General features: G+C 47.0%; 2 protein-coding genes across 2 annotated transcripts; both read left to right on the plus strand.

The window, feature by feature from the left end:
* Positions 1-1,674: 1,674 nt before the first annotated feature.
* On the plus strand, positions 1,675-4,464 carry LOC146257296 (T-box transcription factor TBX1-like). Its single transcript, XM_084674697.1, has 7 exons — positions 1,675-1,772; positions 1,887-1,988; positions 2,137-2,308; positions 3,182-3,337; positions 3,541-3,608; positions 3,833-3,960; positions 4,143-4,464. The coding sequence occupies exons 1-7, from the start codon at positions 1,708-1,710 to the stop codon at positions 4,331-4,333; spliced, it is 882 nt and encodes a 293-aa protein (XP_084530823.1). The 5' UTR covers positions 1,675-1,707; the 3' UTR covers positions 4,334-4,464.
* A 137-nt stretch (positions 4,465-4,601) lies between these two features.
* On the plus strand, positions 4,602-11,493 carry bace1 (beta-secretase 1). The gene is made up of 9 exons (XM_084675179.1): positions 4,602-5,521; positions 7,592-7,680; positions 7,879-8,095; positions 8,234-8,371; positions 8,542-8,676; positions 8,920-9,021; positions 9,213-9,362; positions 9,462-9,633; positions 9,915-11,493. Exons 1-9 carry the CDS (start codon positions 5,219-5,221, stop codon positions 10,157-10,159), a joined length of 1,551 nt encoding a protein of 516 aa, XP_084531305.1. The 5' UTR covers positions 4,602-5,218; the 3' UTR covers positions 10,160-11,493.
* Positions 11,494-11,758: the final 265 nt, after the last annotated feature.

The raw sequence follows: 11,758 nt of genomic DNA on the forward strand, positions 1-11,758 counted from the left end.
TAATTAGTCTGCTCATTAGTTTGTACTTTCCAAAAATTAATGCAGGTTTATTAGTAGTCGCACAATTTTGGCAATACAGCAAATTCATCTTGGTGTATAGTTCTGCTCGCACCGGCTCTTTGTCTAAAACCCCACTGGGACACTGCCTTGACATCTGTGGCAGAGAAAGGGTGGAGGCAGGCTGTTGCCCTCTCTTTGTCCATCAATTGTACTAGTTACAACCAAACATACCGTACCACTGCTTCCCACATATCCATAACATGATTATTGGATGATTTAAGGTCACGGACGTAGTTGCGTAGGTAGCTATGTAGGTCTTTGAAATGGTAGCCTATACAGAAAACCAGTTAACCATCAAAAAGACTTGAAGAGGCAAAGTAGTGAAGGAGAGCATGAAGCATATTTATAACACAAACCTAACCCACCTAACCCTAACCCTACCATATAGATTATAGTGAGTATGTATTAGCATGTATTCCCTATAATGTTCTAGATATAAGTACTGGTGTTGACAGTGGTATAGGTGTGATCTATGGTCTGACCAGAATATAGATCAGTTGTGAAGGGGTCCAGTTTCATTAGAACGGATGGTAGATGGATGAGGCTCTGGGTTTAGCCCTGCCTCAGGCTGTGCCCCTCAACACTGTCTTATCACACACATGATGCCAGACTCACAGAAACACGTACAGAGTCAGACACAGACACATAAACATACAGACTCACACATACAGCCCATACATACATATTCACACACACACACACACACACACACACACACACACACACACACACACACACACACACACACACACACACACACAGAGAGCTTAGACATCAGAGGAAGGGGTCTGTCTGGATCAGATCAGATCATTTAGGCCAGTGCTTGTATTCTTACTGACTGTGTAATTAGTGCAGTGTTGAAAGGGCTTGGTAGGGGCCCTCTGTCACAGATCATTCCCCACTCAATACCTGGTTAGAGATGGTTATTAACGACTTGGATAAAGGCAGGTTCGGTCCACTGGGAATCCCACCAAAGTGTGTGTGTGTGTGATTATTGCGTATCAGATTTAGCATGAGTTTAGTAATGGATGAGACAGGGATCCAGTCCCCAGAGTGTGTGTGTGTGTGTGTGTGGTATGTGTGTGAGTGTATATAAAACCTTGAATCTGGTGGGATCAGCGCCAGACCCCAGTTGGGTCTAATTCTGGATGAGTGAGAAAGACACGCAAACACACCCACTCTGGGTGACCTGCTGGGACTGAGACGGAGGCTGGAAGATCTTCTGTGGCCAGCAGACAGCTCTGAACTGGGAGTGTGAAGAGCCTGTGGAGGCTACAGAAGCACCACATACAGCATGGAAGGTAGGATGACTACAGAGCAGATAGAGTAGAATGCAAAGAATGTCGGCTTTCAAGGTGATAAAATATAAGATTAAATATCCTAATAATAAGATTATATTGATTAATTATCAGGAACCAAATCAAAATTCTCCATACTGTTTTGAAAGTATCTCTAATGCTTCTCGCAGATCTAGAGGCAAGTCTTTTTTTTCTGGAATGTTACTCCATGTGTGCACTTGTTTTGTCACTCTGATGTGCAGACGCTCAGCTGTCCCACGGCTGTGACCTGCTGCTGCCCGACTGCACCGAGGGGGGGTCGCCCTGCTTCAAGGCCCCCCAGGTCACAGGGGTTAGAGTTCAACTGGAGATGCAGGCGCTATGGCAACAGTTTGACCATCTGGGGACGGAGATGATTGTCACTAAAGCTGGGAGGTATGAAGAGAGGGGTGCAGATGCAGTACTCAAACACACACACACAAATTTCACAAAAATCTTTTTTTTCTCTCTCCTTCCTCTCCTTTCTCCCGTTTTCTCTTTCTCTGTCAGGAGAATGTTCCCCAGCTTCCAGGTGTACATATCTGGATTGGACCCTGCGGCTGACTATGTTTTGCTAATGGACTTCATCCCTGTGGATGACAAGAGATACAGGTGTTGCCCACCCACACAGACCACCACCATTGGCACACATGCACACACCCACACACACACAGGCAGACTGTACTCAGACATGAATGAACATGTATCTTGACTCCACATGTTGACTGTGTGTGTGTGTGTGTGTGATGGGGGTTTACAGATATGCTTTCCACAGCTCGTCGTGGCTGGTAGCAGGCCGAGCAGATGTGGCCACTCCTGGGAGGATGCACTTCCACCCAGACTCCCCGGCCAGGGGTGCCCAGTGGATGAAACAAACGGTCTCTTTTGATGCACTCAAACTTACCAACAATCTGCTTGACGACAATGGGCATGTGAGGAAAACTGGCCTGCAACTCTGATAATATATATGCTGTATAATTATATATGCTGGCTCCAAATGTCCAGTTATGCATGTCTGAACTCTTAACTTAGGCCGAATCCCAATACTCCCCCTTACCCCTTCCCCTTAGCCCTTCCCCTTAACTTACCCCTTCCCCTTGGCCCTCGAAAGTAAGGGGTAAGGGCTACATAGCCCTAGGAAATGGGACACCACTTGGTTACAGGTATGTAATCTAGCACGTATCGATATCTCCAAAGCAAGTAGTGTTATGCACTGATTTAAACGAAATTCGCTGCTAATGGAGTTTACTTTAAACTGTAGACATGCTAGTCAAAGAAATGCGGGACTGTTGAGCAATTCAGCACTGTAATATTAGCGTACCAAACTAGCGATTTTTAGAAACGTTTCAATTAGGAAAATGGTTGCAAATATATATGTTCATGACTGCATATAACACAAAACAAGACTGTCATAATTTTTTTATCAATTAATTAAGCCGAAAATATTATATTTAGCGAACTCTCTGGATGATCTGGCCGCCATTGTTGCCGGTCGCGCAGTTTTCACATAGCCCTCGGTTTCAAGTAAGCTCCCGACCTCACTTGGTTTTAAGGGGTGTATACCCCTTAGTCTTAGCCCTTCCCCTAGATCCAAAAGAGTATTGGGACACCACTATCTCTCACGGGAACGCGCAAAACGAAGGGGAAGGGGGAAGGGGTAAGGGGGAGTATTGGGATTCGGCCTTACTCCTATCCTCCTTTAGTGGATAGCCTACAGATGTTTTGTATTTAGGGGCTAAATGTACTTTTAACATCTCCACCATTTCTGTCCACCTCCTACATCCATCCTCAATGATGTTTCCCAGATGATCCTGAACTCCATGCACCGTTATCAGCCTCGGTTCCATGTGGTGTATGTGGACCCAGGTCAGGACAGTCAGCTGCACCCTCACAGAAACTTCTGCTCCTTCACCTTCCCCGAGACCCGCTTTATAGCAGTGACGGCCTACCAGAACCATCGAGTATGGACACAGTACCTGGCACTAACTGACGGGAATTCAACTACTACACTGAACTAATATACTGAGCTGAATTCTATGGTTTAACTCTCGACTGTCTATCTTTCCACCTTTCTCTTCCCTCTCCCACTCCCACACTTCTCTCTTCTCCTTGCCTCACCCATACTTCTCTTCTGCTCCTTCCCCTTTCTCCTGTCTCCTCTCAGATCACACAGCTGAAGATAGCCAGTAATCCGTTCGCTAAGGGCTTCAGAAACACTGACCCAGAGGACTGGTGAGACGCACCACAAACCTTGTCCTCCATTACCTGTTATCTTCACTTCTCTTCAACAGCCAGATGGGCTTATTTATATCTATGTTTTAGTTTCCTTTTAGCTGAATTCAAAATGCCAAGGAAGAACGAACATCAGCTAGACACAAAATTCAGAAATGGTCTGTTGTGTAGACAGCAAAAGCTCGCAGCTTTTCAGTGGAGTGTGTGTGTGTTTGTGTGTGCAGGACATGTCCTACTGCTGCAAGACATGTGGCACACTCCTCCATGATAGCATGGCAGCCACAGGGGGTCAGTACTGAGCAGGGTAGCAGCATTAGAGAACATAGGTCCTGGGAACCCAGGACTCAAGCACGTAAGTGACCAAGGGGTCAACAGGACCATCTCCATCCTTAACACATACTTACTAGAACAGAGAAACCCTTCTGAATGGTCTTTGACATGTTGTTTTCAGTGTATTCATATTAAAAGATATGCATTGGCATGAAATGGTCTGCCAAAACTACTTTCTTTCTTTTTATGAAACTGTCTCTACAGGGCAAGAAGACTCGACCATGACCCCCCCTTCGCCAGAGCAGGGTGGACTGGTCGACCACTGTAAAGACTCATTGGGCTGTGCCACAGAGAAAAGAGATGGGGAGAGTTTATTTTCACCCTTTGCTCTCGTTTCTCACCCCTCCTTCTGGGATTGTCCAGGGCCCTCATCAGAGAGACTGTATTTGGGATGAGAAAAAGAGATAGTTGACTTAGGTCAGGAAGAAAATTATGAAAATGACTTTTGACAGTTGGAAATTCTGTTGTGAATTATTTCAAAGTAATCCACTAAAATATGCCTTCAGTATTAAATACTTCTCACTGATCTGAGGTCTCGACAATTATTTTTCTTTCTTCTGAATTTAATAAAATAATAGCTTACATTTCCCCCACTTCACATGGTTATGCTGTTTACAATAAACTACCCTACCCAGAATGCCATGCGAGCTGTTTCCCGGTTGAGATGGTTTCAGGGAGATGCTCCGTTCTCCGTTGCAAGGATGCAGGATTGATGGTGGAGGCGAGTGAAAGAGGGAAGGTTGCGGGGAGAATGAACGAATAGCGGAGTAGGAATGCGGATTATGGTGGCCCAGATTGAGGTGACCGTGGGCAACGCTTGAAATAAAAGTCTGGCTGGAGTCCGCTGATGCGGTTTACGGATTATTATTATTTTTTGATGAAAGGAGAATCTCCTATAATTTATGCACTTTCTTGTCCTAACAGTCTCAACATTTATACCAATTGGGTGTTTTGGATCGGAGCTCTATCTAACAGCATGCCATCTGCGTCTATTAGGCTATAGAATTGATTAAGATTCCATATATTTTCATAGACTGAACGGGAAGACCAGTCTGGACTGTCATTTTAGTCTGTCGGAGATAAATAGCACTGACAGATGATGTTACAGTCAAACGCACCGGTTTCAATGAAACGGGCATTATATTGCTATGATATGGATGATATTTGCGCCGCATTAGCCTGCGATTTTTGATGAAAAACTAATAATTAAACGATTAACTGAATGGGAAACACCCCGCGAGCACATTAGCCTATCTGGAATCCTTAGCGTTTATCACAAGATGGAGGCACTTTGTCCTTGTTGGGGGATATTTCTATGGATGACTTTCGGCCTGTTTGTCAGTGGCAGTGTTGACACTGACAGGACTGAACCGTACACCTCGAGCCCTGTGGCAATCCGTATGCCATTGCGACAGGTCGCTCGCGCCGAACCTCCGCCCGCCGCCCCTCAGCACCCCCCGAAGGCCGCGCGGAGGCGGAGAAGGGCACTTGGCATTAATTTCGTCGACATGATCGACAATCTGCGTGGTAAATCTGGACAGGGTTACTATGTTGAGATGGCAGTTGGCACACCGCCACAAAAGGTAACTCCGGTGTATGTCTTCCTCCTCTTCTCATTACTGTAATAGTAAATTCTCCCTATGTAGGTTACATGATTCGAGCCCACCCGTGTGTCACAGCCCATTACTCGGCTTTGTCATATTTACTAGTCTAGCTGCTGTCAAATAGCCTCTGAATAACCCATGTCAGTCAGGGTTCTCTCAAAGGGCAGATGTCCAAAGCAGTCAAGTGTTTGTTTGTGTGTGTGTGGTGGAGGGAGGGACAGGGAGAGAATGAACCCATTAGTTCTGCAGGGAGAGCAGGGCCAGAAGAGTGCAGCTGCAGGGTACAGGCCGGCACTGGGGGCATGTGAGTGTGGAGGTTTCTAAATGACTGAATTTGTGTGCGTTTGTGACGGTCCGTATGACTTTAAATCTGTGTATTGTATAAGTGTGTGTGTGTCTGTGTGTAATTATAAGAAACACTATCCTCGTGTTTAGAATCATACATAATCCTAGTGCTGTAATGATTTCAGTTAATTAATAGATTAAGTAGATTAATAGTAAAACATGCATAAAACTGGAAGTGTTTGGAAACAGCGTTGCCTGGCCCCCTCCTCCACCTCACCAGTTATATTACAGTAACTTAAAGCTGACCCAGCAGAATACATCTGGAAGTGTATAACAACAAGATTGTTTTTTTTTCAAAGGGGGGGTGCAGTGCAGGCAGGAAGTCACTTTATCAGGCACGGCCGCACGGGAAGTGTGTGTGGGTTTGTAGCAGGTCCAAGGTCTCACTATGTCAGGACCAGTGTGTGTGTGCATGTGTTTGTATCTGCAAGAAGAGATCAAGTGATAGCGTGTGTGCTTATGAAAAGAAATGGAGTGATGAAGAGGGAGTGTGTGGGTGTATGTAGGTAGGACAATAGAGAAAAGGGGAGAGATAGGAAGAGAGAGAGGAAGCAGGAAGGGAACAGTCAGCAGATTCATGTCACAGTTGGCCCAGCAAGTTGGGATAAGGGTTACTGCAAGGTAGGGTGCAGGTTTGTGTGTGTGTGGGTGGGTACGGACGTGGTTGCTGTGTGTTTGTGTGAGAGTGTGTATGTGTGTATGATCTGTGTGTGTGTGCACGAGTGTATGATCTGTGTGTGTGTCGGCGTGTGTGTGTACTTAGCATTTGGGGCTGCTAGTCCCTGAGACTCTGAACACCTTCCTGGATATTTAAATAGAAGATGCATTATTGATTAGTGTATTGCTTCTTGCTTCTCCCTTTCTCTGTCTTTTTTGTACACATACGCTCACCCACCCACACACACTCACAACACACACAAACATACACACACACACACACACACTCATACACACACCATCTTTGCCGTAACTCTCACCAGAGACCCAGCATGTGTCTCCTCCAGTCTGAATGACTGAGTGGGCATAATATGATCCTCAGACAGGACATATGGAGAGGAGAGGAGAGGGGGAGGGGGGAGAGAGGAAAGAGAGATAGACCGTTTAAAGGAAGAAAGAAAGAGGGTAGATGAGTGAGAGAGAAAGGGAAGAATAAGGAACCGAGAAAGTAGAGAGAATGAGACTGGAGAGAGATGGGAAACAGAAGGGGAGAGGTAGGATGGAGAGAGGGAGAAAGTGGAGAGAAAGAGAGAGGGAGGGCAACCTGAGAATAGCCTTGGGGATGGAGTGAGTGGGAGGAGGACGAGAGAAGGACATTCAGGACGAGCTTAATAGAGAGCAACATGACGTTAGGAAGAGAGGAGATACAAGAGTAGGAGAGAATGGTGAAAGAGACGGAGACAGAAAAATAGGACAGAGAGGGAGAGAGACCAAGGAGAGACAAGATTGAAAGAGTACTGGTCTTCATGGCTAAGCCTTGGTTTGGCAGCTGAGAGGTGGCTGTCTGAATAGGTTGTCTCTCTTTAAAACCACTGTCTTCATGTTTACCAAAATTACATAAATAGAATGCTGCAGTGAATCTTTGAGTCTATGTCTCTCCTCCTCCTCTCCCTATCTCTCTTTCTCGCTCGCATCTGGATCTCTTTCTTTACTTCTCTCTTCCTCCTGTTGTCTACCTCTCACCCATATCTCCATCCCTCTCTCCAGCTGAACATCCTAGTGGACACTGGCAGCAGTAACTTTGCTGTGGGAGCTGCTTCTCACCCGTTCCTACGACGATACTACCACCGCTCACTGTGAGTACGGTAACCAAGCAACCTGGCCCCGAGTAAACTAGTTACTTGTAGATACTATCACCTCTAGCATCTCTCGTCTTTGTGCACTTAGACCTAATCCCTTCCTCTTTGTTTCCCTCTCTCCCTCCATCCCTCTCCTTCTGTCTCACTCCTTCTTGTGTCCTCTCACCCCTACTTACCCCCCCACCCCTCTCCCAGGTCGACCTCCTACCATGACTTGGGCCGGAGTGTGTATGTGCCCTACACCCAGGGCCGCTGGGAGGGCGAGCTGGGCACAGACCTGGTGTCCGTGCCCCACGGGCCCAACGCAACCATGCGCGCCAACATCGCTGCCATCACCCAATCAGATCGCTTCTTCATCAACGGCTCCAACTGGGAGGGCATCCTGGGACTGGCGTACGCTGAGATAGCACGGGTGAGGAGGGGTGAAAGAGAGGTGGGGGGGGGGGTGGAGGAGAAGGATGGAGGAAGTGTGATTAGAGAAGTCATTAAGCAAGATACTCTCTCTCTGTCCATGATCATCACTAACCTCTGTCCCCCCTCCCACCCCCAGCCTGACGAGACCTTGGAGCCCTTCTTTGACTCCCTGGTACGCCAAACAGCGGTGCCCAACCTGTTCTCCCTGCAGCTGTGTGGCGCTGGCTTCACCCAGAACTACAGTCTGGGCAGCGCCACCGTGGGTGGCAGCATGGTGAGGGACACGCTGCAACTGCTCAATCCATTCAAGTCAAACAATCAATCAAGCAATCTATCTATCAATTTCAAACCAAATGAAAATTCATTCATTATCTGGATGATCTGAACACATAAAACAATATCATGTCATACACATCCTTTACCATGGGATCCCTGTCCCCTCAGATCATTGGAGGGGTGGACACGTCACTCTACGTAGGGGATCTTTGGTACACGCCCATTCGGAGGGAGTGGTACTATGAGGTCATCATCGTGCGCATCGAGGTCAATGGGCAGGACCTGAGCATGGACTGTAAGGAGGTGAGCAGGTCAGGCTCTGGACCAATCACTGCTGTGACCTCGGCGGAAGAGGAGGTGTTTAATTGTGTATTCTCACTGACTCTGTCTCTCTCTGCTCTCTCTCTTTCTCTCTCTCTCTGTTCTCTCTCTCTCTATCTTTGGTTCTGTTTTCTCTGGTCTTACTCTCCCTATTTTCTTCGCTCTCTTTCTCTCTCCTCCCCACTCTCTCCTATTCTCTTTCTCTCCTTTTCTCCTCCTGGTCAGTATAACTATGATAAGAGCATCGTGGACAGTGGGACCACTAACTTGCGCCTCCCCAGGAAGGTGTTCCAGGCTGCAGTGAAGGCCATTGAGGCTGCCTCCTCTGTAAGTCTACCTCCTTCTCCTCTACCGGCCTCTCTTTCTCCACACATTTCTTCTCCTCCCTCTGTTTTTACATGGTTGTTAATTTGGCTTTCATTACATCCACAAGCTGTTATACTATAACTGTCTATCTCTCTTTCTTTGCTTCATTCTCTCTCTCTCTCGTGCCCCGTTTCATCTCTTTCACCCACCAGACGGAGCAGTTCCCATCGGGGTTCTGGCTGGGGGAGCAGCTGGTGTGCTGGCAGGCTGGCACCACCCCCTGGCACATCTTCCCTGTCATCTCCCTCTACCTGATGAGTGAGAACCGTAACCAGTCTTTCAGGATCTCCATCCTGCCCCAGGTACATAAACACCCGTGTGTACGTACGTACGCACACAAACACACACAGTATAGGTGTTATATCCTAACTTGTGCCCTGTGCTGCATCGCGTCCTTGCAGCAGTACCTGCGTCCTGTGGAAGACGTGGCGTCGGCCCAGGAGGACTGCTACAAGTTTGCAGTGTCTCAGTCGAGCACGGGAACAGTGATGGGCGCCGTCATTATGGAGGGCTTCTACGTTGTCTTCGACCGCCAGAGGAAACGCATCGGCTTTGCTGTCAGCACGTGTCACGGTAAGGGAGAGGAGTGGAGGTATAGAGGATAGGAGGGGAGGGGAGAAGGAGAAAGGGGAAGAAGATGTAGAGGGTAGGGAAGAAGACAATGGAAGAGGTGAAGAGCAGATGAATGAAGAAGAGGTGGGGAGGGAAAATAGGACAGAAGGAAAATAGGTGTGATTGGTGGGGAAGGGCTAAGGGAGAAGGCTTGGGAGGGGTGAGATCAGTAAGTGTGCTGAGTGTGTAACAAAGGCCAGGCCCCCCTCACCTGTCCACATCTGGCCTTCATCCAATCCCAGTGCACGACGAGTTCCGAACGGCGTCGGTGGAGGGGCCGTTCCACGGCTTGGACCTGGAGGACTGCGGCTACAACATTCCCCAGACGGATGAGTCCACGCTCATGACCATCGCCTACATCATGGCGGGCATCTGTGCCCTCTTCATGCTGCCTCTCTGCCTCATGGTGTGCCAGTGGCGCTTCACCCGCTGCCTCCGTCCTCCCGGCATGGGCGACTTTGCAGACGACATCTCCCTGCTCAAATGAGACGGCAGGAGCAGGGCAGATATTTAGGTACAGACGGGGAAGACATTGAGGGACGTACAGGATATAGAGCAGAGAAAGGGTAAAAGAGTAGGAAAGAAGTGCATCATTGAAATTGTTCTGATTACTTTTAAGAGATACGATACGGCTGTAGTCACAGTTTGTGAGGAGCTTTAACTGAAACCTGTAGAGGCGAGCTGGATGTGCGATGACCTCAGAGAGGGTTAGTAGGGAGAACTGGAGGGAGTATTACACTGTCGTACTACCTACACTGTTGTTGTTTGGGATATGTGCAATGTAACAGAGGTGGTTTAGTAACTGGCAGCCTCATGGAGAGAGGTAAAGTATATAGGGGGATGGGCAGGCAAGTGAGAAGGATTTGAAATTCAGCAACCTCTGGTGGGAAGAGAGTGGATAGGTTTGTCGAAAGAAAGGCATGATGTAAATAATATACTGTGAGTGAGTAACCGAGTGTATGTGTGACAGAGAGAATGTGCAATTAAAATGTGTTTGAAAGCTAACATGCTATTACACAGAAAGATGTATTTAGTTATGTTGTTTTACAGTGATTCTACCAGCAAACCCAAACTGCAGTAAGTGCCACTTAAGTGAGCATTAAAAAAACAGTATAGTCAATATTCCAATATCAGAGCCATGGGGTGAACCTATTGTTTGGGGGGTCATTTCACACCTTAGTTGATGTATTGACTGTAATATAACTGAAGCCAGATGACACTTTTCTATGGGTTGATATATGTATGTCCTGTATAATAATGTTGGTGCATAAGCTACTACAGTCCAGACACAGAACACACACCTCAGACAGGTCTGATACAACGATGGACTCCAACCCACCAAATATTGAGATGATTCTTGACACTCACATCAGTGTAATCCCTCCCATCACTCCCAGACACAGAATCTAACCCTCTCATCTTGAATCAGCCTCATGTCTCGGTCTTGTGTTCTCTCATGGGGATGTGGGAGAATTACGTTTGTGTATTTGTCATATATTTCTGATCAATTTCCTTGCCTTTTATCAGCAGGCAGGAATCGGATAATTACCATATTATTACTTCACCTATGCAGTCCCCTCTGGTCTAACCTGCTATATCAGTGCAAAATAGTGGTCTAATGCAAAGACTTGGCTGCCATGTTTTTAATGTTGTGTATGTTGAGGAGCTGGGGGCAGGAGAACAACCCGACCCTATATGCATATGGGCAGCTCCCTGCTCTGTCTCGACCTGCTGTAAATTACATGAACCAAGAAATGTATCAATCCGTCTGCTCTCAGACCTGACGGTGGAGTACCAATAAAGTTATTAATATACCTTTAACTCATCCTCTGTTCCATGAGATTGAGTGGTCTCGAATGAAAGACAATACACACTACTACACTGAATTCTCGAAACACGGATTGAAACTATTCATAGAATCTGCCGCATGCGACCCCATTAATTTGTAAGGGCCTTCCGCCCCTTAGTGGAGACAAAGAGTATAGAAGTCAATATGTTCTTTGGTGGAGAGCAGAGCCATAGAAATCTATTTTTCTATGGCTCTGGTGGAGAGAAAGAATATTTCTGCGGAAATGACGTTTGTACT

Source organism: Hypomesus nipponensis, chromosome 15 (genome assembly GCF_054491055.1).
Source record: "Hypomesus nipponensis isolate SF chromosome 15, ASM5449105v1, whole genome shotgun sequence".
Classification (NCBI taxonomy): Eukaryota; Metazoa; Chordata; class Actinopteri; order Osmeriformes; family Osmeridae; genus Hypomesus; species Hypomesus nipponensis.

Excerpts from the sequence above, each read along its gene's own strand:
- LOC146257296 (XM_084674697.1), top strand. The coding sequence starts at position 1,708 with ATGCAGGCGCTATGGCAACAGTTTGACCATCTGGGGACGGAGATGATT. Across the intron at positions 3,338-3,540 it reads CGGCCTACCAGAACCATCGA|ATCACACAGCTGAAGATAGC; the intron begins GTATGGACACAG and ends GTCTCCTCTCAG. Across the intron at positions 3,609-3,832 it reads AACACTGACCCAGAGGACTG|GACATGTCCTACTGCTGCAA; the intron begins GTGAGACGCACC and ends TTGTGTGTGCAG.
- bace1 (XM_084675179.1), top strand. The coding sequence starts at position 5,219 with ATGGAGGCACTTTGTCCTTGTTGGGGGATATTTCTATGGATGACTTTC. Across the intron at positions 5,522-7,591 it reads TTGGCACACCGCCACAAAAG|CTGAACATCCTAGTGGACAC; the intron begins GTAACTCCGGTG and ends CCCTCTCTCCAG. Across the intron at positions 8,677-8,919 it reads TGAGCATGGACTGTAAGGAG|TATAACTATGATAAGAGCAT; the intron begins GTGAGCAGGTCA and ends CCTCCTGGTCAG.